The sequence below is a fragment of the Heterodontus francisci genome, chromosome 31 (genome assembly GCF_036365525.1).
Source record: "Heterodontus francisci isolate sHetFra1 chromosome 31, sHetFra1.hap1, whole genome shotgun sequence".
NCBI lineage: Eukaryota > Metazoa > Chordata > Chondrichthyes > Heterodontiformes > Heterodontidae > Heterodontus > Heterodontus francisci.
The window spans coordinates 13,556,162-13,580,715 of record NC_090401.1 but is presented as its reverse complement, the minus strand read 5'-3'; the positions used below and the strand labels follow the sequence as shown (position 1 = coordinate 13,580,715).

General features: G+C 44.9%; 1 protein-coding gene across 1 annotated transcript in view; it reads left to right on the top strand.

Moving 5' to 3' along the window:
- LOC137347073 (adhesion G protein-coupled receptor B2-like) overlaps window positions 1–24,554 on the top strand; it is a 1,240,702-nt gene that overhangs the window by 368,912 nt on the left and 847,236 nt on the right. The window contains exon 3 of the mRNA XM_068011112.1: window positions 20,073–20,156. Coding sequence (XP_067867213.1) covers window positions 20,073–20,156 — 84 coding nt within the window. The remainder of the gene's footprint in view (window positions 1–20,072; window positions 20,157–24,554) is intronic.

The window sequence follows — 24,554 nt, the reverse complement described above, 5'->3', positions numbered from 1 at the left end:
AAAGCTCGTCGGAAAACCCCGAGTCTATCCAAAGTTCAGAAACTGTTGTTCCCAATATCAGCATCAGTGAGCTGTGAAACTGACATGAGAATTTGAAAAAAACTGATCAACCATCTGCTGAGTGTTCCCGCTCTCTGCAACTGTCAGAGAGAAGTGGGACTGAAGGGGGGATCAAACAGAGAGAGGGAGGAGACAGAGAGAGGGGAGCAAACACAGAGAGAGAGGACAGAGAGAGAGGGGGGGCAGAGAGAGAGAGGGGCAGAGAGAGAGTGCAGAGAGAGGGGGCAGAGAGCGAGAAGGGGCAGAGAGCGAGAAAGGGGCAGAGAGAGATGGGGCAGAGAGAGGGGGGCAGAGAGAGAGTGGGCCGAGAGAAAGAGCGAGGGAACAGAGAGAGAGGGGGCAGATAAAGAGAGGAGGCAGAGAGAGAGAGAGGGGAAAGAGAGAGAGAGATGGGCAAAGAGAGAGAAAGGGCAGAGAGAGAGAGAGGGGGCAGAGAGAGAGAGTAAGGGGGGGCGGCAGAGAGTGAAAGGGGGACAGAAAGAGAGGGAGAGAGAGTGATTAAGATCACTCCTGACAGAATGACTTTATCCAGAAAACTCTGCATCATTATACGTGTGTGGGCAAACATTGACTACTTGTGCAAGCAAAAAAAGCCAGGTATCTCACTAAATCAGTGTCCAACATAGTGACCAGAAAGTAGGTCAATAAATTAGTCTTCTCATTTATAGCTTCTTCATAAAAATGCACCTTTGTTGCTGTCTTGATTAATAGTAAGATAATTTTTAATGCCTTTATATTTCTGAAATTGTCTCATTTGCCCCCCATGTAGGACAAAAATTGTAAGGTGAGAGGGTAAAATTTGTGTAACATGAATGTACAGCAAATCATTCAGCTTCAAGAAAGTGTTATATTCAACTGAACAGAAATTGATCCAATATCGAATGCCACTACCAAAGGTAGTTTGTTAGCTATAAACAAGTTTCACATTGAATTGTTTTCTGTTAGAGTTGTTATCCATGTCTACATCTGCTATACTTGCAAAGGAGCCTGACAATGGAGAATAATGATCTCAACAAGCAAAGAGAGAAGAGGAAGCTCACTACGAGGCAGAGAAAATAGCTTCCCAATTATCAGCTCAGTCAGCCAGTCATCTGGAAGGATATACCCATGGGGAAATTTTCCCTGGATACTTTAGGGGCTTAAGAGTGTCCAAGGTGGCCAAAATGGTGTTATGAGCTGAAATGCCATTTTAGCATAAAAAGCCATCTTGGTAAAGGAGTTGAAGCACATGCTATGAACAGACACCTGGAGGATTGTTAAGGTTTCTAATTGACAATTAAGTTACCTGCTCACACTCATTAAAGAGGCTGCACAGCACTTTTGTGGCTAGCGCTTCAATTAATGACCTCTCCTAACAGTCACCAGCTGAAAACGAGTAAAAATTGCTGAGGATTTTGAATGCTACTTAAAGTCATGAAAACTGTCACTGTTCTCTTGCTGCTGGAGGTTTGAAGATGACTTTTGAGGCACATCAGGAGACTTTCTGGGACACTTTTGTCAAGTCTTCACCAACAATCTTATCAACATTTATTCTAGAAATTCTCTGAGGACTTCACTGAGTGTGAGTGCTGTGCTACAACTTATATGGGGTCACCAGGAAAAAGGGGGTGATTTGTCCTGGACATCTTGCTGGGGTCTCCCTTAGTTTGGAGGAGCGCATGAGGCTAGGCAGAGCGGCACTGGCTTCTGCAGGGGAGAGGGACAGGAGGGTGAAGTGGGCTTCGTTCCCCACTGCAGGTCCAGGTCATCTCTCCTCCTCTGGACGTCCTGCACCAGGACCTCCAGTGCTGTGTACAAGAACCTGTGCATCCTCTTCCTCAGTCCCTGAGTTATTCTGGAACATTCCACTGTGTGTCAGCTGGTGCATGCTGCACCTTCAGTGGAAGTAGATGTGTGGAGGCTACATATACTGCTCCATGAGAGTTGCTTCTCGCCAGCACTTTTTTTTTATTCATTCATGGGATGTGGGCGTCACTGGCCAGGACAGCATTTATTGAGCACTAAACCCACAGGTGTCTGTTTTAGCACCTCCAAGCAAGTTTAAATTATGGCACTGATGAATTAGTTTCAAAATTGTAGGCTAAAATTAGACTTTCAATCAGACATACTTTATTAGTACAACATCCACTTAGTTCCTGTTTTCACTGTTTTATCAAAATAATCCTCCAAATCCTAACTTAAGTGCCTTAGACATTCCATACACTAAGGTCATCTACACATGTGTGCAATACCCTTGCACAATGGAACCTTACCTCTATTGGGCTCAGCCCTACATCCTGACCTATAAGTGTGGCATCATTTCCTCACAAAAATCTTTACCAAAAGAACTGGATGGACATGAGAGATTTCATCAATGCAACCTTGATTAAAGCTTACAGGGTGAGAAATTTGTTTGCATAATGCTGCTTTTAGTGCCATTATGCAGACTAAATTAATTCCCTGGGTCAGGCAGCACTACTGTCCGCTACAATGACATCACTGAAGAACGCTGTGTAGGTTGTCTTAGTAGTGGCCTGTGGCGCTGCCTGCCCCTGGGGACTTGACCAAAGTCTACACAAATGAATTTTTCCCACAACAGTGTATAGTCCAGGCAAGTTCAGCATTTTTGCCCTTATGCTTCCCTCAGTGAGAGTCCATGGTATATGCCTATTGCTTCATAACCATATGATCCTTTTAAGTGTTACCACAATAGGAGGAGAAAGTGAAATAGATGGCTGCTGAGTGCTAACGTGTGCCAGAAAGGATGGAGGTTGGGGAAGTCAGAACCTCCTTGTTCTGGATCAAAAGAAGGCTTTGCAACTGGAGCGTGAATGTGGTGGCTGCCTGTCCTCAAGGTTACATCTGTAATCAGAGGATGATAGGGAAATACAGATGAAGCATCACTCTGAAAGATATCTCCAGTTTATTTTATTCTTCCACAGGATGGGGACATCACTGGCAAAACCAGCATTTGCTGCCCATCCCTGAGTGGATTTCTCGGCCATTTAAGAGTCAACCACATTGCTGTGGGTCGGGAGCCAAATGTAGGCCAGACCAGGTGAAGACAGCAGATTTCCTTCCCTAAAGGACATTAGTGAATTGAATAGGTTTTTATGACAATCGATGATAGTTTAATGGCACCATTACTGAAAGTAGCTTTCAATTCCAGATTGTTATTAATTAATTGAATTTAAATCCCACCAGCTGCGATGATACGACTTGAGCCCATGTCCTCTGGGCATTAGCCTGGGCCTCTAGATTGTGAGTTCAGTGACATTACCACTACACACCATCTCCCCTTTATACCAGCTACTTTCATTTCACTGCTGTTGAGTAGTCCTTTGTCACAGCTAAAGATCTGTATGAGAATAATCAATGAGGCTGTTGAAACTCTGTGTAACGGCCATCCCAATCTGATTCTCAAGACGGTGAATCCAGACAAGACAGACTATTGTAGATTGGAGTTAAAAGTTTGCACAGCTTCAGTTTATGATGGTTGCTGGGTTTTCAGCCTTTGCCAATGGGGACTCCACTGCAAAGGACCTGGAGTACCCAATTCTTCACCGTGGTCTGCAGCTTTATTAGACAGACCTGCATTACTCTATAAATGTGAGATTTGGATGCCTCAATCTTTACAGGTTCTTGGTACAATTACAAATGACTCCATGATGTGCTTATATTGAAGTACATTTGTATTTGCATACACAGCTTGTGAAGTTTTAATTGCTGAGTTCAGCAGCTGAAGGGTAGCCAGTCCTCCAGTATGCAGGTGGTATACTCTGAAATTACACTTGCTCTTACTTGTCTTCAGTCATGCTATGCATCTGTGATCTTACTTGCTACTGTTACGCCAATGTGTTTTGTTGAATGATAATTTTCTTTGGTCCACTGGCTGGAGATCTAAATTTGATTTTTTTAAAGACGTATTTTTTAAAAAGCTGCCAGCAAAGTCATCTTTTCAGTTTAAGATGATCACCTGGTTTGCTTTACTACATCCTACATTGCAAAGGGCTGTGAGAAGGGAGACACAATGTCTGTGCATTTCCCAGCAAGAACCAAGCCCTCAGCAAGCAAAGAAATACTGCTGGCTGCTATGTTTGAATTACTGAGTGACTGTCATGTGACAAACTCCTCCCCAATATGTGGTTTTAAGCTGGTGTTTTTCTCTGCAGCAGAGGGGAAGCAAATGGACTCTGACACGTGCAGACCTAAGTGGGGGTCTCACTCTCTCTCCATTCTAGCTTGAAAGCTTTCAAATCCTGCTTGCTGACTGACCACCTTTGCATACTCCAGCTACAATTCAAAACCCTGTTGGAAGAAATCATCCTCATAACATCCTCATCGCTATCTCCGAGAGACTCATTGAACCAGTCATCTACCTCTTCAAACTAAAAGTCTCAGGACCACTGAATACAGCTAGATGCCAGATGAATCACCAAACTTCACAGACTGTATACCTTTTTTCCTATGGATTCTAACTCAATCAATCAACCTTTCCCTACTCTGTAACCTATTTGTATGTGTGTAAACCTCCAAAATGTGTGTGTGAGTGAAAGTTAGCATGTTGTTTATTATTTTTATTAGTTTGGTTTAGGTACAAGAAAGTTAACCTCTTTCTTTGTTAACTCAAGAAAACCTGTCTGATTGGTTCTTGTTATGATCATGGCAGTCCTCTGCAACAAGATATAAAGGGCTCAAATGTTGGAAAGAGGAATGCAAGAAAGGATGGGAGTGAAATTGGTCTTTGGCGGTAGTGCAAAATGGATGATAGCAAATTGGCAATGTGCTTTAGATTGCACTTTATTTTCCTTCCCAATGAAATCAGTTGGGTATAAAACGGGCTAACAATTCATTATTACCCGTTTGTACCACCGTCAAAGACCAATTTCACCACTGATGTGTGCCACCCAAGTGCCTAAAACATATATCACCTTATGTCGGTGTATGTGCATACAGTAAAGTAGTAAGGACCCTGTAGTATAAAGACATGTAAGGGTTAATGCTGGAGACAGTGAGAGCAACTCCTCCCACTGTAAAGCAATCACATGGTAATGGGCTTTGGGAGAAGAGAGTAGCAGCACAAACGATGGTTGAGGAGAGTGTAAATAATGATGCGTAAATAATAAAAGAGTTATTAGTTGACCGTATCCAGAATCTGAGACTTTCTGAATCTTCTTTGGCCTCCTTGTCTCGGGAGACAATGGGTAAGCGCCTGGAGGTGGTCAGTGGTTTGTGAAGCAGCGCCTGGAGTGGCTATAAAGGCCAATTCTAGAGTGACAGGCTCTTCCACAGGTGCTGCAGCAAAATTTGATTGTCGGGGCTTTTACACAGTTGGCTCTCCTGTTGCGCTTTTGACTTTTTTCCTGCAACTGCTACGTCTCTTCGACTCGCCACACTTTAGCCCCGCCTTAATGACTGCCCGCCAGCTCTGGCGAACGCTGGCAACTGACGCCCACGACTTGTGATCAATGTCACAGGACTTCATGTCGCGTTTGCAGACGTCTTTGAAGTGGAGACATGGACGGCCGGTGGGTCTGAAACGAGTGGCGAGCTCGCTGTACAATGTATCTTTGGGGATCCTGCCAACTTCCCTGCGGCTCACATGGCCAAGCCATCTCAAGCGCCGCTGACTCAGTAGTGTGTATAAGCTGGGGATGTTGGCCGCCTCAAGGACTTCTGTGTTGGAGATGCGGTCCTACCACATGATGCCAAGTATTCTCCGGAGGTAGCGAAGATGGAATGAATTGAGACGTCGCTCTTGGCTGACATACGTTGTCCAGGCCTCGCTGCCATAGAGCAAGGTACTGAGGACACAGGCTTGATACACTCGGACCTTTGTGTTCCGTGTCAGTGCGCCATTTTCCCACACTCTCTTGGCCAGTCTGGACATAGCAGTGGAAGCCTTTCCCATGCGCTTGTTGATTTCTGTATCTAGAGACAGGTTACTGGTGATAGTTGAGCCTAGGTAGGTGAACTCTTGAACCACTTCCAGAGCGTGGTCGCCAATATTGATGGATGGAGCATTTCTGACGTCCTGCCCCATGATGTTCATTTTCTTGAGGCTGATGGTTAGGCCAAATTCATTGCAGGTAGCCGCAAACCTGTCGATGAGACTCTGCAGACACTCTTCAGTGTGAGATGTTAAAGCAGCATCGTCAGCAAAGAGAAGTTCCCTGATGAGGACTTTCCGTACTTTGGACTTCGCTCTTAGACGTGCAAGGTTGAACAACCTGCCCCCAGATCTTGTGTGGAGGAAAACTCCTTCTTCTGAAGACTTGAACGCATGTGAAAGCAGCAGGGAGAAGAAAATCCCAAAAAGTGTGGGTGCGAGTACACAGCCCTGTTTCATGCTACTCAGGATAGGAAAGGGGTCTGATGAGGTGCCGCCATGTTGAATTGTGCCTTTCATATTGTCATGGAATGAGGTGATGATACTTAGTAGCTTTGGTGGACATCCAATCTTTTCTAGTAGTCTGAAGAGACTACGTCTGCTGACGAGGTCAAAGGCTTTGGTGAGGTCAATGAAAGCAATGTAGAGGGGCATCTGTTGTTCGCGGCATTTCTCCTGTATCTGACGAAGGGAGAACAGCATGTCAACGGTCGATCTCTCTGCACGGAAGCCACATTGTGCCTCAGGGTAGAAGCGCTCGGCCAGCTTCTGGAGCCTGTTTAGAGCGACTCGAGCAAAGACATTCCCCACTATGCTGAGCATGAGATTCTACGGTAGTTGTTGCAGTCACCGCGGTCACCTTTGTTTTTATAGAGGGTGATGATATTGGCATCGCGCATGTCCTGAGGTACTGCTCCCTCGTCCCAGCACAGGCAAAGCAGTTCATGTAGTGCTGAGAGTATAGCAGGCTTGGCACTCTTGATTATTTCAGGGGTAATGCTGTCCTTCCTAGGGGCTTTTCCGCTGGCGAGAGAATCAATGGCATCACTGAGTTCCGATTTTGTTGGCTGTATGTCCAGCTCATCCATGACTGGTAGAGGCTGGGCTGCATTGAGGGCAGTCTCAGTGACAACATTCTCCCTGGAGTACAGTTCTAGGTAGTGCTCAACCCAGCGGTCCATTTGTTTGCGTTGGTCAGTGATTATGTACCCTGATTTAGATTTGAGGGGGGCGATCTTCTTGATGGTTGGCCCAAAAGCTCTCTTAATGCCATCATACATTCCTCTGATGTTTCCGGTGTCTGAGGCCAGCTGAATATGACTGCATAGGTGTTGCCAGTAGTCATTTGCGCAGCGCCTGGCTGTTCTTTGTGCAGTGCTTCTGGCTGCTTTAAGTGCTATGGATGTTAACTCGCTGGGGGCTTTATTGTAGTTCAACAGTGCAGTGCGCTTAGCGGCTATGACAGGTTCTAGCTCTTCAAAGTGAGATTGAAACCAGTCTGCATTTCTCTTCGCACGTCTGCCGTAGGTGGTTAAAGCTGACTCATAGATGGCATCTCTGATGTGGGCCCACTTGGTCTCATCATCCCCTGTGGGAGTGTTTTGAAGGGCTGTTACAAGTGAAGATGGAAATTTTTGTAACAGCTGTGGATGAGAAATTCTGCTCGTGTTGATGCGCGGGTGGCCCTTCTGCTTGGAATGATGCAACTTCTTTGGTCTGAGTCTGACCTTGCTGCACACCAGGGAGTGGTCGGTGTCGCAGTCCGCACTGTGGAAGCTGGGTGTGATTTGAACACTGTTTAAGGAGGCTCGCCTTGTGACGATGAGGTCTAGCTGGTGCCAACGACGCGATCTTGGGTGCCTCCATGAAACCTGGTGACAGGGTTTAGTGTGAAAGAACGAGTTGGTGATGCAGAGGTTATGATAGGTACACAACTCAAGCAGTCTCTGCCCGTTCTCATTCATCCTTCCAACGCCATAGCGCCCAAGGCAGGAGGGCCATGAGTCATGGTCGGCCCCAACCCTGGCATTAAAGTCCCCCAGCAGGAACAAGTGTTCGGAGTTGGGGATGCTGCTAATGATGTTATGGAGTTCCTCGTAGAACTGGTCTTTTGCTTCAGGTGAGGAGCAGAGTGTTGGAGCATAGATGCTGAGTAGGTGTACTGGACCAGAGGTGGTGAGCAGTCGGATTGACAGTATGCGTTCCGAGCCATTTGAGGGAGGCTCTATCATGCTGAGCAAGGAGTTTCTGATGGCGAAGCCCACTCCATGCTGTCTTGGCTCTTCAGGATCCCTGCCCTGCCAGAAGAAGGTGTAGTCTTGCTCTGCTAGAAATCCACTCGCTGGGAGGCGTGTCTCCTGAAGTGCTGCAATGTCCACATTGAGTCTACTGAGCTCGTTGTTAATGATGGCGGTCTTCCGAGAATCATTGATTTGTGTAAGGTCTTCCGACAGGCCAGGATACATAGTTCTGACGTTCCAGCTTGCAAAGCGAAGGGCTGGTACCTTCTTTCCTTTTTTCATGTTGTTTGGTGCTGTGTTGCAATCTACCTTTCGGGCAATGACCCTGAGCTCCAAGCACCCATTGAAGCAGGTGGACTGTGGCGGGACCGAACCTTATTGACCGGGGGCTGCCCGGTTTGAGGCGGGCGGTAGCTGTCCAGTGAGGTGCGATGACCTTTTCCACCGACAAAGGCAACCCGTGGCGCCCAATCTCTACACCAATTTAGCTGGACTTATAACCCGTAACTACTGCCTTCCGTGTTGTTTCAGTCACTGTGAGGCAACTATGGAGTGACCTCTCCATGGCGCATGCCTGGGCGGATGTATGGAGGTTGAGAGTTGCCCAATCGTCAAAACCCCCCTCTCGGCCTTTCTGGTGGGGTCCAAAGGAGTGCAGAGCACGACGTTTGACACCGGTATGGCTGCAGGAACTGCCGGAAACATGCCAAAGGTGACACATGACCGCCTACGGGGTTCCGCTCCGGATTTTCTGTCAGGGTTTACTCCCTTAGCCTTGGTCTCTCCCGAGACGCCCACGAGGCAGTGGGGTTGTTAGGTGTAGGATGATGCCGGTGGGAGGAGGGGGTGCGAGGGGGATGGGTGGAGGGAAGGGGGTGCGAGGGGGAGCTGGGAAGGGGGCTGTAAGGGGGTAGGGAGGGGTGCAGGGGAAGGGGGTGCAGGGGGAAGATGGTGCGAGGTGGGGGCTGGGAAGGGGTTGTGAGGGGGTGCGGGGGGTGGGGTGAGCTGAGAGAGTGGAGCTGGGAAGGGGAAGCGGGGGGGGGTGGAAGGTGGGGGAGAGGGGGTGAAGGTAATAAGCCATTTCCTCAGTTCCCACCATTGACGCCTGGAAATCTTCTCCGCCTCCTTCAGGAGGTGAGTGACATCCTCGTGCGCCGGTACCAGCATTGCCGACAGTGCGCTGCAGATGCTCTCCGAGCCATCTCCCGCGGGCGCTTTGAAGTTACGGCCGAGGAGCCGTTCGTGGCTTTTTGGGTGTTCGGGGCACCTTATCGCAAGGCTACCCTAGGGACCCGCTGCTCCTTCTTCTGTTCAATGGACTTACCGCACGCCATGGCCGCAGACACTCTGGGCGGTGAAGACAGCAGGTTCGGAGATCAAAGTATCACCAGCTGTACTTTGCAGTTTCGTCCGGATCAATTTCATTGAGAAAACAAAGAGCAGGTATGGCTGGGGGAGGGCAGTGGGCCCAGGTAAGCTTGGAGTTAGGGCTAAAATGAACTGATTAAGGAACCAGGGGAGTTTAAACAGTTTAAGAGGGTAGATTAGGGGAGAAAACACTAAGAATGGGAGCAGATGGCCATGGATAGAGTTGAACAGCTAGCGAGCTTACAGCCCAGGAGCATAATGCCCTAGCTATGCTACAACTGCAACAACACGCAATATGGCGGCAGCAGTTAAAATGACCAGAAAGTATTGAAAATCACCTACCTTGTGAAGTAGTGCCGAGAGAACAGCAGATCTTGTCGGGACACTGCAACAAACTCCAGAGCTGCTCTGTAGCCAAAGAAGACGCGGACAGTTGGTGAGTCAACCGTGCAGGCTGTCAGACCGCACCACAGTGGCGTGGTGCTCTGCAACAAAACATCCAGGCCCAGAAATCGGGTTCCAAGTCTGAGCGCTGGGCGAAGGTCCAGGATCAGGTGAGAGAATTTCAAAGGGGCCATTCCTGGCTAATGGCACACTGGGTTCTAAAAGGCGACTCGGAATTCGGGTGGAGTTGGCAGCCATTATTCAGCCAGACCCCAGAGATAAAGCACGGGAAATCCCCAGAAAGACCACAAACACCTCCATTAAAGCCAGAATGATTTGAAAAGAAGGGGAACACCCTAAAAAAGCCTAACAAAGCTTAGAAAAGCAGAATGGATTAGAAATTTGGAATTCCTGAAAGCTTCCACGATCAGGAAGGACCCAATCAGGTACAAAATTGGTCCTTATAGAGAAAAAGATTCCTACGATTTAGGATTGCTACCCAATTGCATACAAAATCAGAAGCTGGACAAGTAAATACCCATTTATATTCTATGGGTGCAATGCGGATGATGTAATTGTGAGGCAAGGGATAAACAAGGCTTCTGATAAAGTTGAGGATGTACTTCAAGCCTTTGACAAATATTTCAATTTACACAGCAATAAAATTCTGGAAAGAGAAAAATTTAACATGTGAATCCAGAAGATAGACAAATCAGTAGATTGTTATATAAATGATTTGTACAGATTGGCAGAGGGGTGTGAATATTGCAAATTAAAGACAGAACTGATAAGGGACTGAATAGTTGTCGGAATAGCTGTGTATCTTTGTCAGATCTCGTGCAGTCGAAAGATGACCTTACACTCAAGAAGGCAATGCAGGTCGTATGACAGGCTGAAGTCCAATTCTGCGGGCTGAAGAGAAGCCTTGGATTCAAAGAAATCCAATGACTGTGCATTTTTTGAAACTAAAGATGGAAAGTTAATTTGTAGTGAACAAGACACACACAGGTGAGAAAGTGCATGACACCGGGAAACCGTGCCAGCGTTGTGGAGACAGGAGGACCCACAAACAGGAGCAGTGTCTGGCTAGTTAAGCGGAATGTTACAACTGTAAAAAGACTGGGCATTATGGGAAAATGTGCCAGAGTAAGACCTCTTCGCTTAAAAGTGCAAAACAGAAGACCTCCACTCAAAGAGCCGTGAATGAAGTGAATCAACTTCCAGAAAAAAAGAACTAGGCGATTTCCTAGGAGAAATTCATGACCCAAATCAAGGATTTTGGACAGCACACATCTATATGGACATCTACAAACGGACACCTAACAAATTTCAAACTGGACACAGGTGCTAGTGTCACAGTTCAGTTCGAGCAAGAGCCATAGTTGATGAGACATTGCCTACAACTGGTGGGCACACAGTTGCATGGCCTAGGCAGGACCCAACCGAAATGAAGGGGAAGCTTCAAGCAACTTTCCAATATAGAGGGAGACAAATTATGGAAACCTTATACATCTTGCAAAACTAGGAATTTTCCCACCTAAATAGAAAAGCATGCTTAGACCTGCATCTGATCAAGAAGATTGATGAAGTCAAACAAACACAGGATCAGTGGCTTTCCAGCAAACTATCTGAAACTTTTCACAGGTCTCAGAAGACTCAAAACAGAGTGTAGAATCACACGTAAGGAAGGTGCCAGGCCAGTGTGTATCTTCACACCCAGAAAGATACTTCACCCATTGATGAATCAAGTTCAAGACCAGTTGGAAGAGATAACAAGAATGGAGGTTATCTCTCCTGTTACGCAACCAACGGTGTAGTATTTGGCCATGTTTCCTGTCCCAAAACAAAATGGAACTCTACGTATTTGTGTGGAATTTACGCAGCTTAACAAAACAGTAGTGCGTGAGATACACCCAATGTCCGTAGTGGATGACAGCTTAGTGAAATTGTCTCAGAGCACCATGTTTACCAAACTCGATGCCATTAGTGGATTTTGGCAGGTACCCTTGGATGAAACCTCAAGATTACTAACCACATTTATAACACCTTTTGGGAGGTTTTGTTTTAATCAGTTACCGTTTGGAATAACTTTCGCACTGGAGATCTTGCAAAGGTCTATGTCTAATATCTTTAAAGGGCTCATAGGCGTTATTTGTCACATGGATGACATTCTGATACATGAGCGGACAGTAGAAGAACATGACCAAAGAGTCCAAGCTGTTCTATAGCGACTTCAAGAAGCAGGGCTAAATCAGAACAAGAATTGCGAATTTTCCAAGACCTCAATTCATTTTTTGGGACACATAGCAAGCAGTAAAGGTATAATGGCAGATCCACAGAAGACATGGGCGATTACAGAATTCCCTACTCCTACTTCCGTTTAGCAGCTCCAAAGATTTCTGGGAATAGTGAATCAATTAGTCAAAATTTTACCTCATTTAGTGCAGGTAACAGAACCGCTAAGACAACTTCTCAAAAAACAGCAAGTGTGGTGTTGGAGTTCACACCAAGAACCAGCATTCCAGAAGATTAAAGAGATGCTCGTATGATCGGACATCTTGGCACACTATAACCCTACACTACCCATGGCGATAGCAGCAGACGCATCCTCAACTGGGCTAGGGGCAGTCCTTTTCCAGGAGCAACCTGATGGTTCTTGTAGGCCAGTATACTACGCATCTCGAGTTTTGTCCGACACGGAGACACTTGCCATCACATGAGCATGTGAAAAGTTTTCTGACTATATTGTTGGATTGAGAGTCGTCATCGAGATAGACCATAAACCGTTGGTATCTTCGTTGGAGGAAAAGGAGATTGCAAAAATGCCTCCAAAAATCCAAACATTTTGTTTAAGATTGATGAGATAATTGTACAATGTATACGTACAGGGAAAGATGCAAACATCAGCTGATGTGCTTTCAAGAGCAATGATGGACCATCCAACACAAAAAGATGTGAATTTTGTGCAGGAAATATTCACAACATACTGCACAAAACTAGCCAGTAAGCTTACAGAAATTGCAAGAAATATTCAAACCCAAAAAAGCAAGAAGAATGTATTTGCATAAGGCAGTATTACACTCAAGGGTGGCCACAAGAATGTCCTTCTGGGAAAATGATGAAAACATTCTATGAACATAGAAAATGCTTCACAATTATCGACAATTTGTTAATTTACAATGACAGACTAGTCATTCCTAGTTCACTGAGATCGGATATTTAAGAACATTTACATCAAGACCATATGGGAATAACAAAATGCAAAGCAAGGGCAGAATCATCAGTGTGGTGGTCAGGAATATCCAAAGACATGGAGAATGTGTTCCAGAACTGTCAGATCTGTGCAATACAAAAACCAGAACAGCGTGACTCTTTGTCAACTACTCAATTTCCAACCAGACCTTGGCAAAGGCTGGGTATGGATCTATTTATGTTCAACGGGAAGTCCGACATAATCATCATTGATTATTTCGCAAGGTGGTAGAAGTGCGAAGGTTGCAGTCAACTACAACTGAAGCAGCTATACGAATTCTACAAGACATCTTTACGACACATGGTATCCCTGGCTAAGTACTGTCAGACAATGGACCACAGTTTGCGAATTAATATTTCACACAGTTTGTGACAAAAATGGGATTTCAAAATCTCACAAGTTCACTATGTTATCCGCAGTCGAATGGTGAAGCAGAAAGAGATGCAAGACCCAGAAAGTCCTTATTGAAGAAGAATGAAGATCTTCCAACCTCAGTTCTAATTTATCGATCTACACCGTTGATGTGTGGACTATCACCTGCAGAGTTACTGATGAGCAGGAAGATAAGAACACAACTTTCTGTGTTACCTAAAAAATTGCTTCCCCAGGACTGAATGTGTGGGACTACGAGAGAGTAAGAGACCGGGAATTAACTCTTATAGAAGGCAACATACTCAAAATTATAATAAAAGGTTTTGTGTCAGAGATTTACCCAAACTGAATTAATGGTCAAAGAGTATGGATACGTGACTAGAAAGGGAAGGTACTATAAGCCACAGAGATGAAAACTACCAGAGATCATATGTGGTACACACAACTGAAGGAAGCATACGTAGGAATAGGAGAAACATTATCCCTATTCCCCAGAAGCAACAGCGAATCATTCATTTGGAAGACCCATGAAGATGAACAAACCTAAAGCAAACAGAATGCTAAAATCCTTAATAAAGATCAATCAAATCAGCAATCCAGACTTACAAGGAAGACTATTGATTGTCTCAGCCGGACTACAACCAGATTGGGGAGAGTCATGAAACCTCCTAACAGATTAAATCTGTGAAGTCAGAGACTTGGGGGGAGAAAGGGTAGTAAGTAATGTCAAGAATGTATATATGTTTAAGAATATGTTGGATAAAGACTTGAGGGGAGATGTAATATAAGGACTTGTAAGGGTTGATGCTGGAGACAGTGAGAGCAACCCCTCCACTGTAAGGGTGATCGTGTAACAGTCACATGGTAATGGGGCTTTGGAAGAAGAGAGTAGCAGCATGAAGGATGCTAGCTAAGGAGGCTTGGGGAGAGTGTAAATAGTGATGTGTAAATCATAAAAGAGTTATTAGTTGACCTTATCCGGACTCCAAGACTTTCTAAATAATGCCTTTGCTATGATACAACAGACAACAGACCCTTCTACTTCTATCATAATTTGTACTTTTTACAAGCAACATTTAATGTGCTACATGGTAAATAAATTCATGTGGTAAATGAGCATGCCTGTGCATTTAAAAAAAATAAACAGTTGACACAAGTACACTGCATTATCCCTTTGTGATGATGCTCATTTTCTCTTTGTGATGGTGCCCCAAGATTATAGCGATGAACAATAAAGATGTTTTTCAAAACAACATATTAAGATTAGTTCTGAAGAAGTGTCACTGACCTGAAATGTTAACTCTGCTTCTCTCTCCACAGATGCTGCCAGAGCTGCTGCATATTTCCAGTGTTTCTTGTTTTATTAAGATTAACTATCTGTTCAAAGATTTATTTAATGATATTAGCTACCTTGCACAGAGTTGGAAGTGTCTTCCTCCTCTGCTCTTTAGTTTGAGCTATAAATGGGATGGTATTTATACTCTCACTCACCTCCTTCCATGCCAATCTAGTGATACACTTTATTGCAGAATGGCACTCATCTTCAAATAGAGGCACCCTTCATTGCAGTACCTCTAATACATGATCGCTGAATTGGGCCACTGCTCTTGAACAATTTTTTGAGACCCAGCAGAAGCACAGCTAAGAAGAGCTCTAATTTTTTTTTAATGTTGTGCTTGGAGTGCTTTGTGCTTTACAGTCAATTCACACCCTCTCTGTACTAATGCTTTGTCTTTCAGCACACCATAACATACCGTTTGCCTTTGTTCCATGACTTCTGGTCAGTTATTCTCTGTGACCTTGTCCTATCAACACCTTCTCTTTTGTTATCTCTTGCCACCACCGCCCCCCCCACTTTACTTGCTTAAAACCTTTTACATTTCTAATATTTGTCAGTTCTGAAGAAGGGTCACTGACCTGAAATGTTAACTCTGCTTCTTTTATTTATTTATTTAGAGATACAGCACTGAAACAGGCCCTTCAGCCCACCGAGTCTGTGCCGACCAAGAACCGCCCATTTATACTAACCCTACAGTAATCCCATATTCCCTACCACCTACCTACACTAGGGGCAATTTACAATGGCCAATTTACCTATCACCTGCAAGTCTTTGGCAGTGGGAGGAAACAGGAGCACCTGGCGAAAACCCACGCGGTCACAGGGAGAACTTGCAAACTCCTCTCTCCACAGATGCTGCCAGACCTGCTGAGTATTTCCAGCATTTCTTGTTTTTATTATCTAAGAAGAGCCAACATCCCTTCAAGTTTTGCTGGTGCCAGAAGTCCCAGCTCCGAATGTCTGATCACTCCCAGCACATCATATAATAAGTAGTGGATGTACTGTTAAAAGATTTAAATTAATTGACTTCATATGATCAAGCCAGACCAGCCTGTTACTCTGTGTGTCGTACCCAATGCACTTCAATCCTGGCAGCACTCTGCTGGGACCATAATATTGGCTTCATCTGTGCAGTTTAAGTCTCCTTAAAACTCTGAAATTTCTGCTAGACACTGATTTTTCTACCAGAATCTCGATTACTTTACAAAAGAGGTTCTGTTGAAGCCAACAATGCTGTCTTGGTAACAATATTTACTTGTATGTTCACTTTCCATCTTGATACAATTTGATTGACACTGGCAGGGACAAAATTCTTTCATACTCAGTTGCTAATAATGTGATTCTGTCAACAACAATTTACCAGTAAAAGTTTTTTTTAATGAAAGCACATTTCAGTCTACTTATTTCCCAGGTAACAAGTAATAAAGTTACAGATGTAATTGGCTCACTCTTTGGAGGAAGGCAAACCAATCTAGTCTATTATTTATATTTTTAACAAACACTGAGTAATTTGTGCAAGTTCCTTTTTAAGCAGACAGTCTCAAGACTACTGTGTTCCAACTGACCAGATTTATTCATGTGCTTAGGTAGCATCCACAGAACATTCTTTACTGCAGTATTCTTAAGAACCCTGAAAGACAGGTTGGGCCGGATTTTCGAAATGGAGGCGGGAAACAGGAGCCTGGTCTGGTTTTTGTTCTGAAACCCGCCACCTCTGGTAAACTGATTCAGATTGCACTTTTCAAGTGGGAAAGCCTTAATTGGTATGGAGCCGGGTTTCCTTTCCACTTAGAGCCAGTGGGATTGAAAATGGCAAAAGGTCAGATCAAGTCTGGGGGGCTCAGGTAGACTTCCATGGCAGCTATCACTGAAGCTGCTGGTTGTCTTGTAGGAGTGATCAGCCTTCCACAGCACCAGAGGGCATCGAGATGTCACAGGAGAGCTGGAGGCCTGGAACTAGGGGCAGGCCAGACCCTCGCTGCAGGCTGTGAGGGAGAGGAGGGAGGTCCTCTTCCCAGAGGGTGGCAGTAAGAGACCGCCTTGTCGTGCAGCAGGGGTTTAGTGTTATCCCCCTCCGCCCTTTCTTCCTTCTCCACTCTTACCTCCTGCTCGTCCCCCGATGAGCTGTCTCCTTCAAAGGCCTCACTGTCCGCGAAGTCCACACCTTCTTGGAGGATCATGTTATGGAGAGTGCAGCAGACCATCACAATGGCCAAGACCCTTGCAGGAGGGTATTCAATGGTGCCACCTGACCGTTCCAGGCACCAGAATTGCATCCTCAGAAACCCAATGGCCTGCACAATGGCTGGCCTGCTGAGTAGGTGGCATTTATTGTTTTGCCTTTGTGGTTCTGTCTGGAGTCTTGCAGAGATTTCAGTAGTCATCTCTTCAATGGATTTCCCTTGCTCCCTTGGAACCAGGCACACATTTTGGGGGATAGAATGAAGGACTAACGCAGACTTGACTGGCAGAGGATGAAGGAGTCATGGCAGCTGCCAGGAAAGCGAGCGTAAACATGTTGTGATATCAGACCATTTGGATGTTGAGGGAGTGGAAGCCCTTCCTGTTGCTGAATCTCCCCGGCTGGTCACTGGGTGCCTTGATGGCCACATGGGTACAATTGATACCTGAAGGAATCCATTGATGGCATCAAACCCCAATGTCCTCTGTGCCAATGCAGGCCCATCTGTGTCAAAGTGGGTGTAGTCCCCTGCCCTCCTGAAAAGGGCACCCATGACCTGCCTGATGGCCTAATGAGATGTCGACTGAGATGCCACCTAGGTGCACAGCTGATACCTGCAACAACCCGGTTGCATAGAAGTTCAGAGCACCTGAGACTTGATGGCTGCAGGTAAGGGACTGCCATGGGGGCTGTGAGGCCTCAGGTCATTGTAGGTCAGAGCAAATAGTACCGAGACCATCTGCCTAGATAGGCGAATGCCTCCTGGCGCTCTGCTATTTGCAGGTGTATGACTCTTGGGCTGTGCACCTGATGTCTTGGGTACCGCTTTCCCCCCCTTGCAGCCCCTGGCCGAGCTGCTGTAGCTACCAGCTGTCCAGGAGGTTGCATCTGCTGCCACTCATCCTGGCTGCTCTGTCCAATGTCAGAGACGTCTGTTCCCATCTGACCTCCATCAGTTGGGCCTTGAGCACACACCAGGCCTTCCCATGCCAACCCCAGGTGTCACCAATGGACTCACTTCCTAATCTGGTTTCATGGCACTCTCCAATGTAACATTTAACTCTGCCAGCTTCAACAATATCAACATGGACACATATCTGAGGTGGCTAAGCTTTATTTGCTACCTCTACTTTAAATTAAGGAGTCATTTCCATTGCCCTCATCTCCCTCCACAATGCTCACAGTCCTCACAACCCTTCCGTGTTCCACATGTAGCGTTTTCCCCGTTCCCAGCCTTTAAAAGTACCTCCCTGCTCCTGACAATCATATTAATGAACACTTTAATGAGCTCAACAGGCAATTAATTGGACGTGGGCACCCAACCCATTCCCTCCCTGAGAGCTGAAGTTTAAAAATAGCATATTATTCCGGAGGTGGCGGGACCCAGTGCCAACCTCCGAGAACACGATCCTCAAGTTGTGCTCACTGCTGTCCCTGCTCTCAGCAGCTATTGAAAATCTGGACCATTAGTTTTACTCCTTGGAATCCTAGAATCATTGCAATACTACAGTGAAGAATATGATGATGTACAAGTATAAAATGAAATAGTGTTGCGTACTTACAGTTTGCATTTTATCAGACATAAAAGCAATGTCTGAATAAAATGATTGCTGTGTCACTGACACTATATGATAGACCGTACATGCCCACAGATATTTACTTGATTATTAAATTTCTCTGCGAGTGCAACATTGTTGCACCAAACAGCAATACACGGAGTAGGGTGGGTAGGATGTGTTAATCAGCAGGCATGTTATAAAGACGGATGGAAAGATAAGTAGGGAATGGAAGGATTTAGCTAAAATGTTTAATTTAGAGATAAAAGTATGGTATATAAACATAAAGGCATTGTAGTGGGAGTTAGTGTTGTATAAAGAGAGCCAAAAAATGTTGAGAAACACAGGCTGTAGGGAGAAATACATATTAAAGGGTGTGCAACAGTGAAAGAGGCATATTATAGAAAGTGATGTGCTATAAAAATATGATGGTTTTGAAGGAGAGAGCCATATCCGCAAGAGGATCTGTTGTAAAGAGATAGCAGAACTGTACAGCACTGGAAAGAGGGAGGTACAGGTTGAGGCAAGTTATGAGAGAACCATTTTATGGAAAGTGAGGTTGTTATGTAGTAAGATTATTGGACGGAATATTTTTCATTAAAATTAGAGAAGTGACTATTTGTTGATGAACATTACATTCTGACCTTACGAACATACTGAAATTGACGGACAGGAAAGGATCTACTGGTCCATCCAGCCTGTCCAATGCAGTAGTGATACTTTAAATATCAAAATACATACACTCTCCATACCAAAAATAGTCTCCTGGGAGAGGCGAAAAGCAAATTTTAAAAATGTGGCAAAGTAGATGGTAAATACTACTGCTGGAGACCATGCTGGCCCTGATTAACATTACAAGGTATCGACTGCTTCAGAAACATGTCCAGCTGTCACTTGAAGGAATTCAGTGAAGCAGCATTCACTACACAAATAACTTTTTCTGTAAGTCCAATATTTTCTGTAAAAGAAGAAGCTACTAACATTTAACCTAGTTCTTCCCTTACATAACTTGCAAGCATGACTCCTGGCACCCCCTTAAATGATTTAGTTGAAATAATTGGCCGAAACAAGCACAATCTTATCCCTTCATTATCTTATCAACCCTGATCACATCACACCTATTCTAAACCTCTCTAAAGTATAGAGTACAGCTCTTTGAGTGTATCAGGCTAAGTAAGATGATTTAAATTGAGAATCAATTTTATGGCCCCCATCTGCACCCTTCCAAATGCCTCAATATCAACCACCATGTGCGGGGATGAAAATTGGACACAGTATTCTAACTAAGGCCTTACCAAGGTCTTGTTCGAGGATGAAATGGTATGCTCCATTTTATAGTGAATTGTCCTGTAAATACACTTCAGTTTATTAAAAATATTAAGGCTCTTATTTTTGGAATTTAAATCAGCATAGTTCAAAGGGTTAAATGGGTTTATCTTCTTTTTTCAGGAAGTGAAATTAAGAAACAACGGAAAATTAGAAGGCAGCATCCAAGAGCAGCTGATGACTCTGGAACATTTATGGCACAAATTGGTAATTTTACTGAATTTACTGTGCAAGAATGCTTGAAGTTCGAAAGTTGTAACTCAATCCTTATGTTTTGTTGCCAGAATTGTGATGTGCTAACTTTTCAGATAGATTATACCATTGGATGATATTAGGAATTAAAAAACATGAGATGAATAACTAAGAATGGGCCCAATGTGCACCTGTGGAAGGGGGAGAAGCAACATAATTTTGGTAATAAAATTGATTTTTTTTTCATGTTCTAATTTTGTGACTTTAATAAAGAAGCCACAGGTTGTTAGCTTCCTCGTAATTCCTTGTAATTGACGTTGAGGTTATGCTTTAAATGTAAGTGAATTCACTGGTCTCTTCATAACTCCAACATTCTGATATTTGCAAGGATTCATGTTTTAAACAAAAAAAAATTGTTGGACAGAAGGAAGAACTCAAGTTGCTGAATCTCTGGGATAGTAATGTTTCATGCAGCTTCATAAGTTGTATCTACCTCTCAAATTACATGAAGTATTTGGTATAGATGCTAGTTTTTTTTAGCTGTTCTTATAAAATATAGTTGGCCTCGCAAAACTGTGGGGGGCATGATCCGTCATTTATCCTAAGATCATGCCTAGCACAGAGCCCCAACATTATTCATCCCTCCCTGCCACCACCCCTACAAAGTTTGCCACTTCAGGAGCTGGACCCTACACGAGCTGGCATTCTAGGTGTGAAGCGCCATATGCCAAAGACCCCAACAATCTCTGGAGATAGCTGGCTGACCTGAGGGAAATACCAAGTTTTCCCTCTCCGGTGCCCAAGTGGTCTCCTTACAATGCAGGCTGCTTCAACACTCTCCCAACACTTCGTCCCTCCTCATCATCAGGGATGCAGGCCCCAACCTTGTGCTGGAGGTCCAGTTGACCTTAATTCCACAGGGATCAGGTAAGCATGCCTGTCGAGACTAGGCATATCTGCAACCATTTAACGCTGGGTCCCCGAGCCCTGCTCTAATTATATCAACGGCCTTGTAAGGTGGACAGAGACTTCATCCTCAAAGAGTATTTTGGAAATCTGCAGTTAGGACTGGGGCCTAGCAATGTTAGGTCATGCCTAACATGATTTGGAGCCAATTCTTGCTTCTTTGCTCAACCTATACAAGAAATAAGAATTGCTGTGGATAGAAAATGTAATATTATTTGTTCCTTTAATATGTGAACTATTCTAAGACTCACAGGGTAATATTCAAAGAAAGCATAGGTTTTTATTATAACTTATGTCAGACAAGCCCCCCACCTGCCAAGGCTGAGGCATGCATTATTTCGCCACATGAACATTAAAACTTAAAATTGCAAGCCCCTGACTGGAAAGACATTTGCATAGTAACAGACAGTGTTGGAACAAAGGGACCCAGACTTTGTTTCCCCAATTCACAGAAGAAGTGGTCAGTCCAGTTTTAGTCACATGACTAGCTGGCTGTTGGTCTTTTGAACTTGCCACAGATTTGAACGCGGAAAGCACTTTTCTCCTGGAATGAGAAGACCTCGCTCCGGTCTGCTCTCATCTCACTCTCACCAGCTTTGGAAACCATTGAAGACATATGAACCCCAAGAGAGAAAAGTCTGCTCCAGTGAACGAGATTTAAGAAGAATACTGAGCCCCAACGAAAAGTAAGAGCTGTTGTCTATAATCAAGGACTGTATGGCGAGCTGGAAACACAGAAACAGTAACGAGAAACCCCCTTTTAGAGACTGCCTCAAACCTCTCCATTTTATTTTTCTTCTGCTCTTTTCTGTCCCTATTTGCATGTGTATATCGCATGTGCATGCTAGCGTGACGCGTTGTATATTCGTAGGCGTATTAGAGTTTAAGTTTAAGGTTTAATAATTTTCACTTTCATCTTTAAACCTGAAGAAAACCTGGTGTGATCATTTCTTTTCCCGATAATTGGAAAGCTGTGAACAAGGATTCACGAAGGGGGAGCTCAAAACACAGTGTGCTTGAAATTAAACTCTGTTAAAATAAGACCAGGTGAAGACAGTAAAAGACCCCTCGACACCTTTCTCACCAGGTCGTAACAGAAATTTGGGTGCTGGCATCCGGAATTTTACCCATAGACGAACGAGAGAAATTGGAAGTGGGAAGCCAAATTGTTCCCAATCAAAAGAGCAAGATTAATACAGTTTTCTTGTGGTTGTGTGTGATTGAATACTAACATGTTTGCAAGTGAAGCGAGTAGCTCTCCAAGGAAAGAGAGAGAGAGATAGCGAGCGAGAGATAGAATATTCCGGAAAGAATGCGAAGAAAGAGAGTTGAAGTGACTTGAGTTAACTAGGGGGTGACAGAGTAACCCAAGTGAAAGCATGGCCATTATGGAGGAGCACGATTCAGGGCTGGGCACGAGATTGCTAAAACACGCTCAATTAATTCCAAAATTCAATGAGGAAGATGTGGAAGAATTTTTCATGTCCTTTGAGAAACTGGCAAGGCAGCTAAAATGGCCAGCTGAGACCTGGTCTGTCTTATTGTAAAGCAAACTAACTGGAAAAACCCATGAGGTTTATTCCTTGTTGCAGATGAGAGTTCACCAAATTATGAACTGACCAAAAATGCTATCCTCGGGGCATATGAATTAGTACCCGAAGCCTACCACCAAAAGTTTAGAACCCTCAAAAATCAAGCCAATCAAACTTATTTGGAGTTTGAAAGAAGCAAGCAGCTGGCTTTTAACCAGTGGCTGAGGGCTTTAAAAATACAGCTCAGCTATGAAAGGAATTTTAAAACTCTCTCCCAGTCTCAATAAAGGCACATGTAGAGGAGCAGTGGGTTCAGGGAGCCCGGTAAGCGGCCATTCTGGCCGATGGGTTTGCTTTAATTTATAAGTCGGCTTCCCAGGGGAGAATCTTTCCTTAAACCCGCACAAATGCAAAAAGGACAAAGGGTGGGAAAGCGATATCCACCCAGGCAGTCCTGGAAGAGAAAGGAAAGCAGGAGACACGGGGGCCCTCCTCCAGCCAAAAAGGAAGGTGCTGTGAGCAAGAGCGAGACTTGGAGACCTGTGTGCTTCCATTGTAATAAGACAAGACATTTAAAGGCTGACTGCTGGAAACTAAAGGGGAAACCGGTTGGGTTAATCATGGCACACCCGCTCAGTGAAGACGAGGGCCTGATGCAAAACACAGAACAAGCTGTGGCTTTAACTGCAGTAAGAGTGCAACCCAGGAAGCTTACTATGGCCAGTGATCAGGGTATTGTATTTGAAGGAAAAGTAACCCCATATCCCTCGAGTGGGGCAAGCAAGCCCATAGTAATTCTCAGGGACACAGGAGCAACCAGATCCTTTTTACTGGGAAAAGGTCTGACCTTTCCCCCATTGAGTGCAGTGAACACAAGAATGGTGGTGAATGGTATTGGAGGGCAGTGTATGCCTGTACCTGTACACCGGGTGCATCTGGGGTGCAACCTGGTTTCTGGACCGGTGATTGTAGGAATTATCCCTAGTTTGCCTGTGGATGGGGTTGACCTGCTACTAGGTAATGATCTGGCAGGGTGAAGTTGGTAGCCCCCACAGTAGTGAAAGAAAGACTGCAGGAGGTCAGAGAGACAGGGCAGTGGCAGGAGATGGTCCCCTGCAGAGTCCCTGAACGTGTAGTGGATCCGGCCATGATCAAACCAGCTCCCCCAGGGGAGACTGCATTGGCACTGCAGACAAATGACCCTGAGGTCTACCTGTCTGAGACTTTCCTTGGGAAGTTAGGAGACCTAGGGAATGGATTAAATGGATTTTCCCTAGCTGAGGCTCAGCAAGCCAACCCAGTATTGCGAGAGTTAGCACAGGCTGCCCAGTTTGAAAGTGAAGCAGAGGGAGTCCCTAATTGCTACTATTTAAAGAATGAGGTACTGATGAAGAAATGGAGTTCTCCTCACAGACCTGAGGGCAAGGAGTGGACAGTAGTTCATCAGTTAGTGGTGCCACAGAGGTACTGGGGAGATACATTAAGAAGGGCCCACGAGACTACAGTAGCTGTACATGCCGGTATACGAAAGACCACAGCCCGCATAAGACAGCACTTTGACTGGCCAAAACTCCACAAAGATGTGGTGGAGTACTGCAGGAGTTTCCATATGTACCAGGTTGAGCGGAAACCCCAATCTACAGTGAAACTTGAACCCCTAAGTCCTGTACCGGTGTTAGGAGAACCCTGCAGCAGAGAGCTGGTGAACTGTAAGGGACCCCCACTGAGAACCAAAAGGGACAGGGAGGCACACAGCTGGCAAAGGTTTAGAAAGAAAAGGGGAAAAAGTGACCAACAGCACAGGTTAAAGGAAGTCCGGGAAGAATCCCGGATGAAAACCCGTACTGTCTGGTCAGACAACTCCAAAAAATTTGAAAAGTTAGACCCCACATCCTCCTATGTAAATGCAGACTTT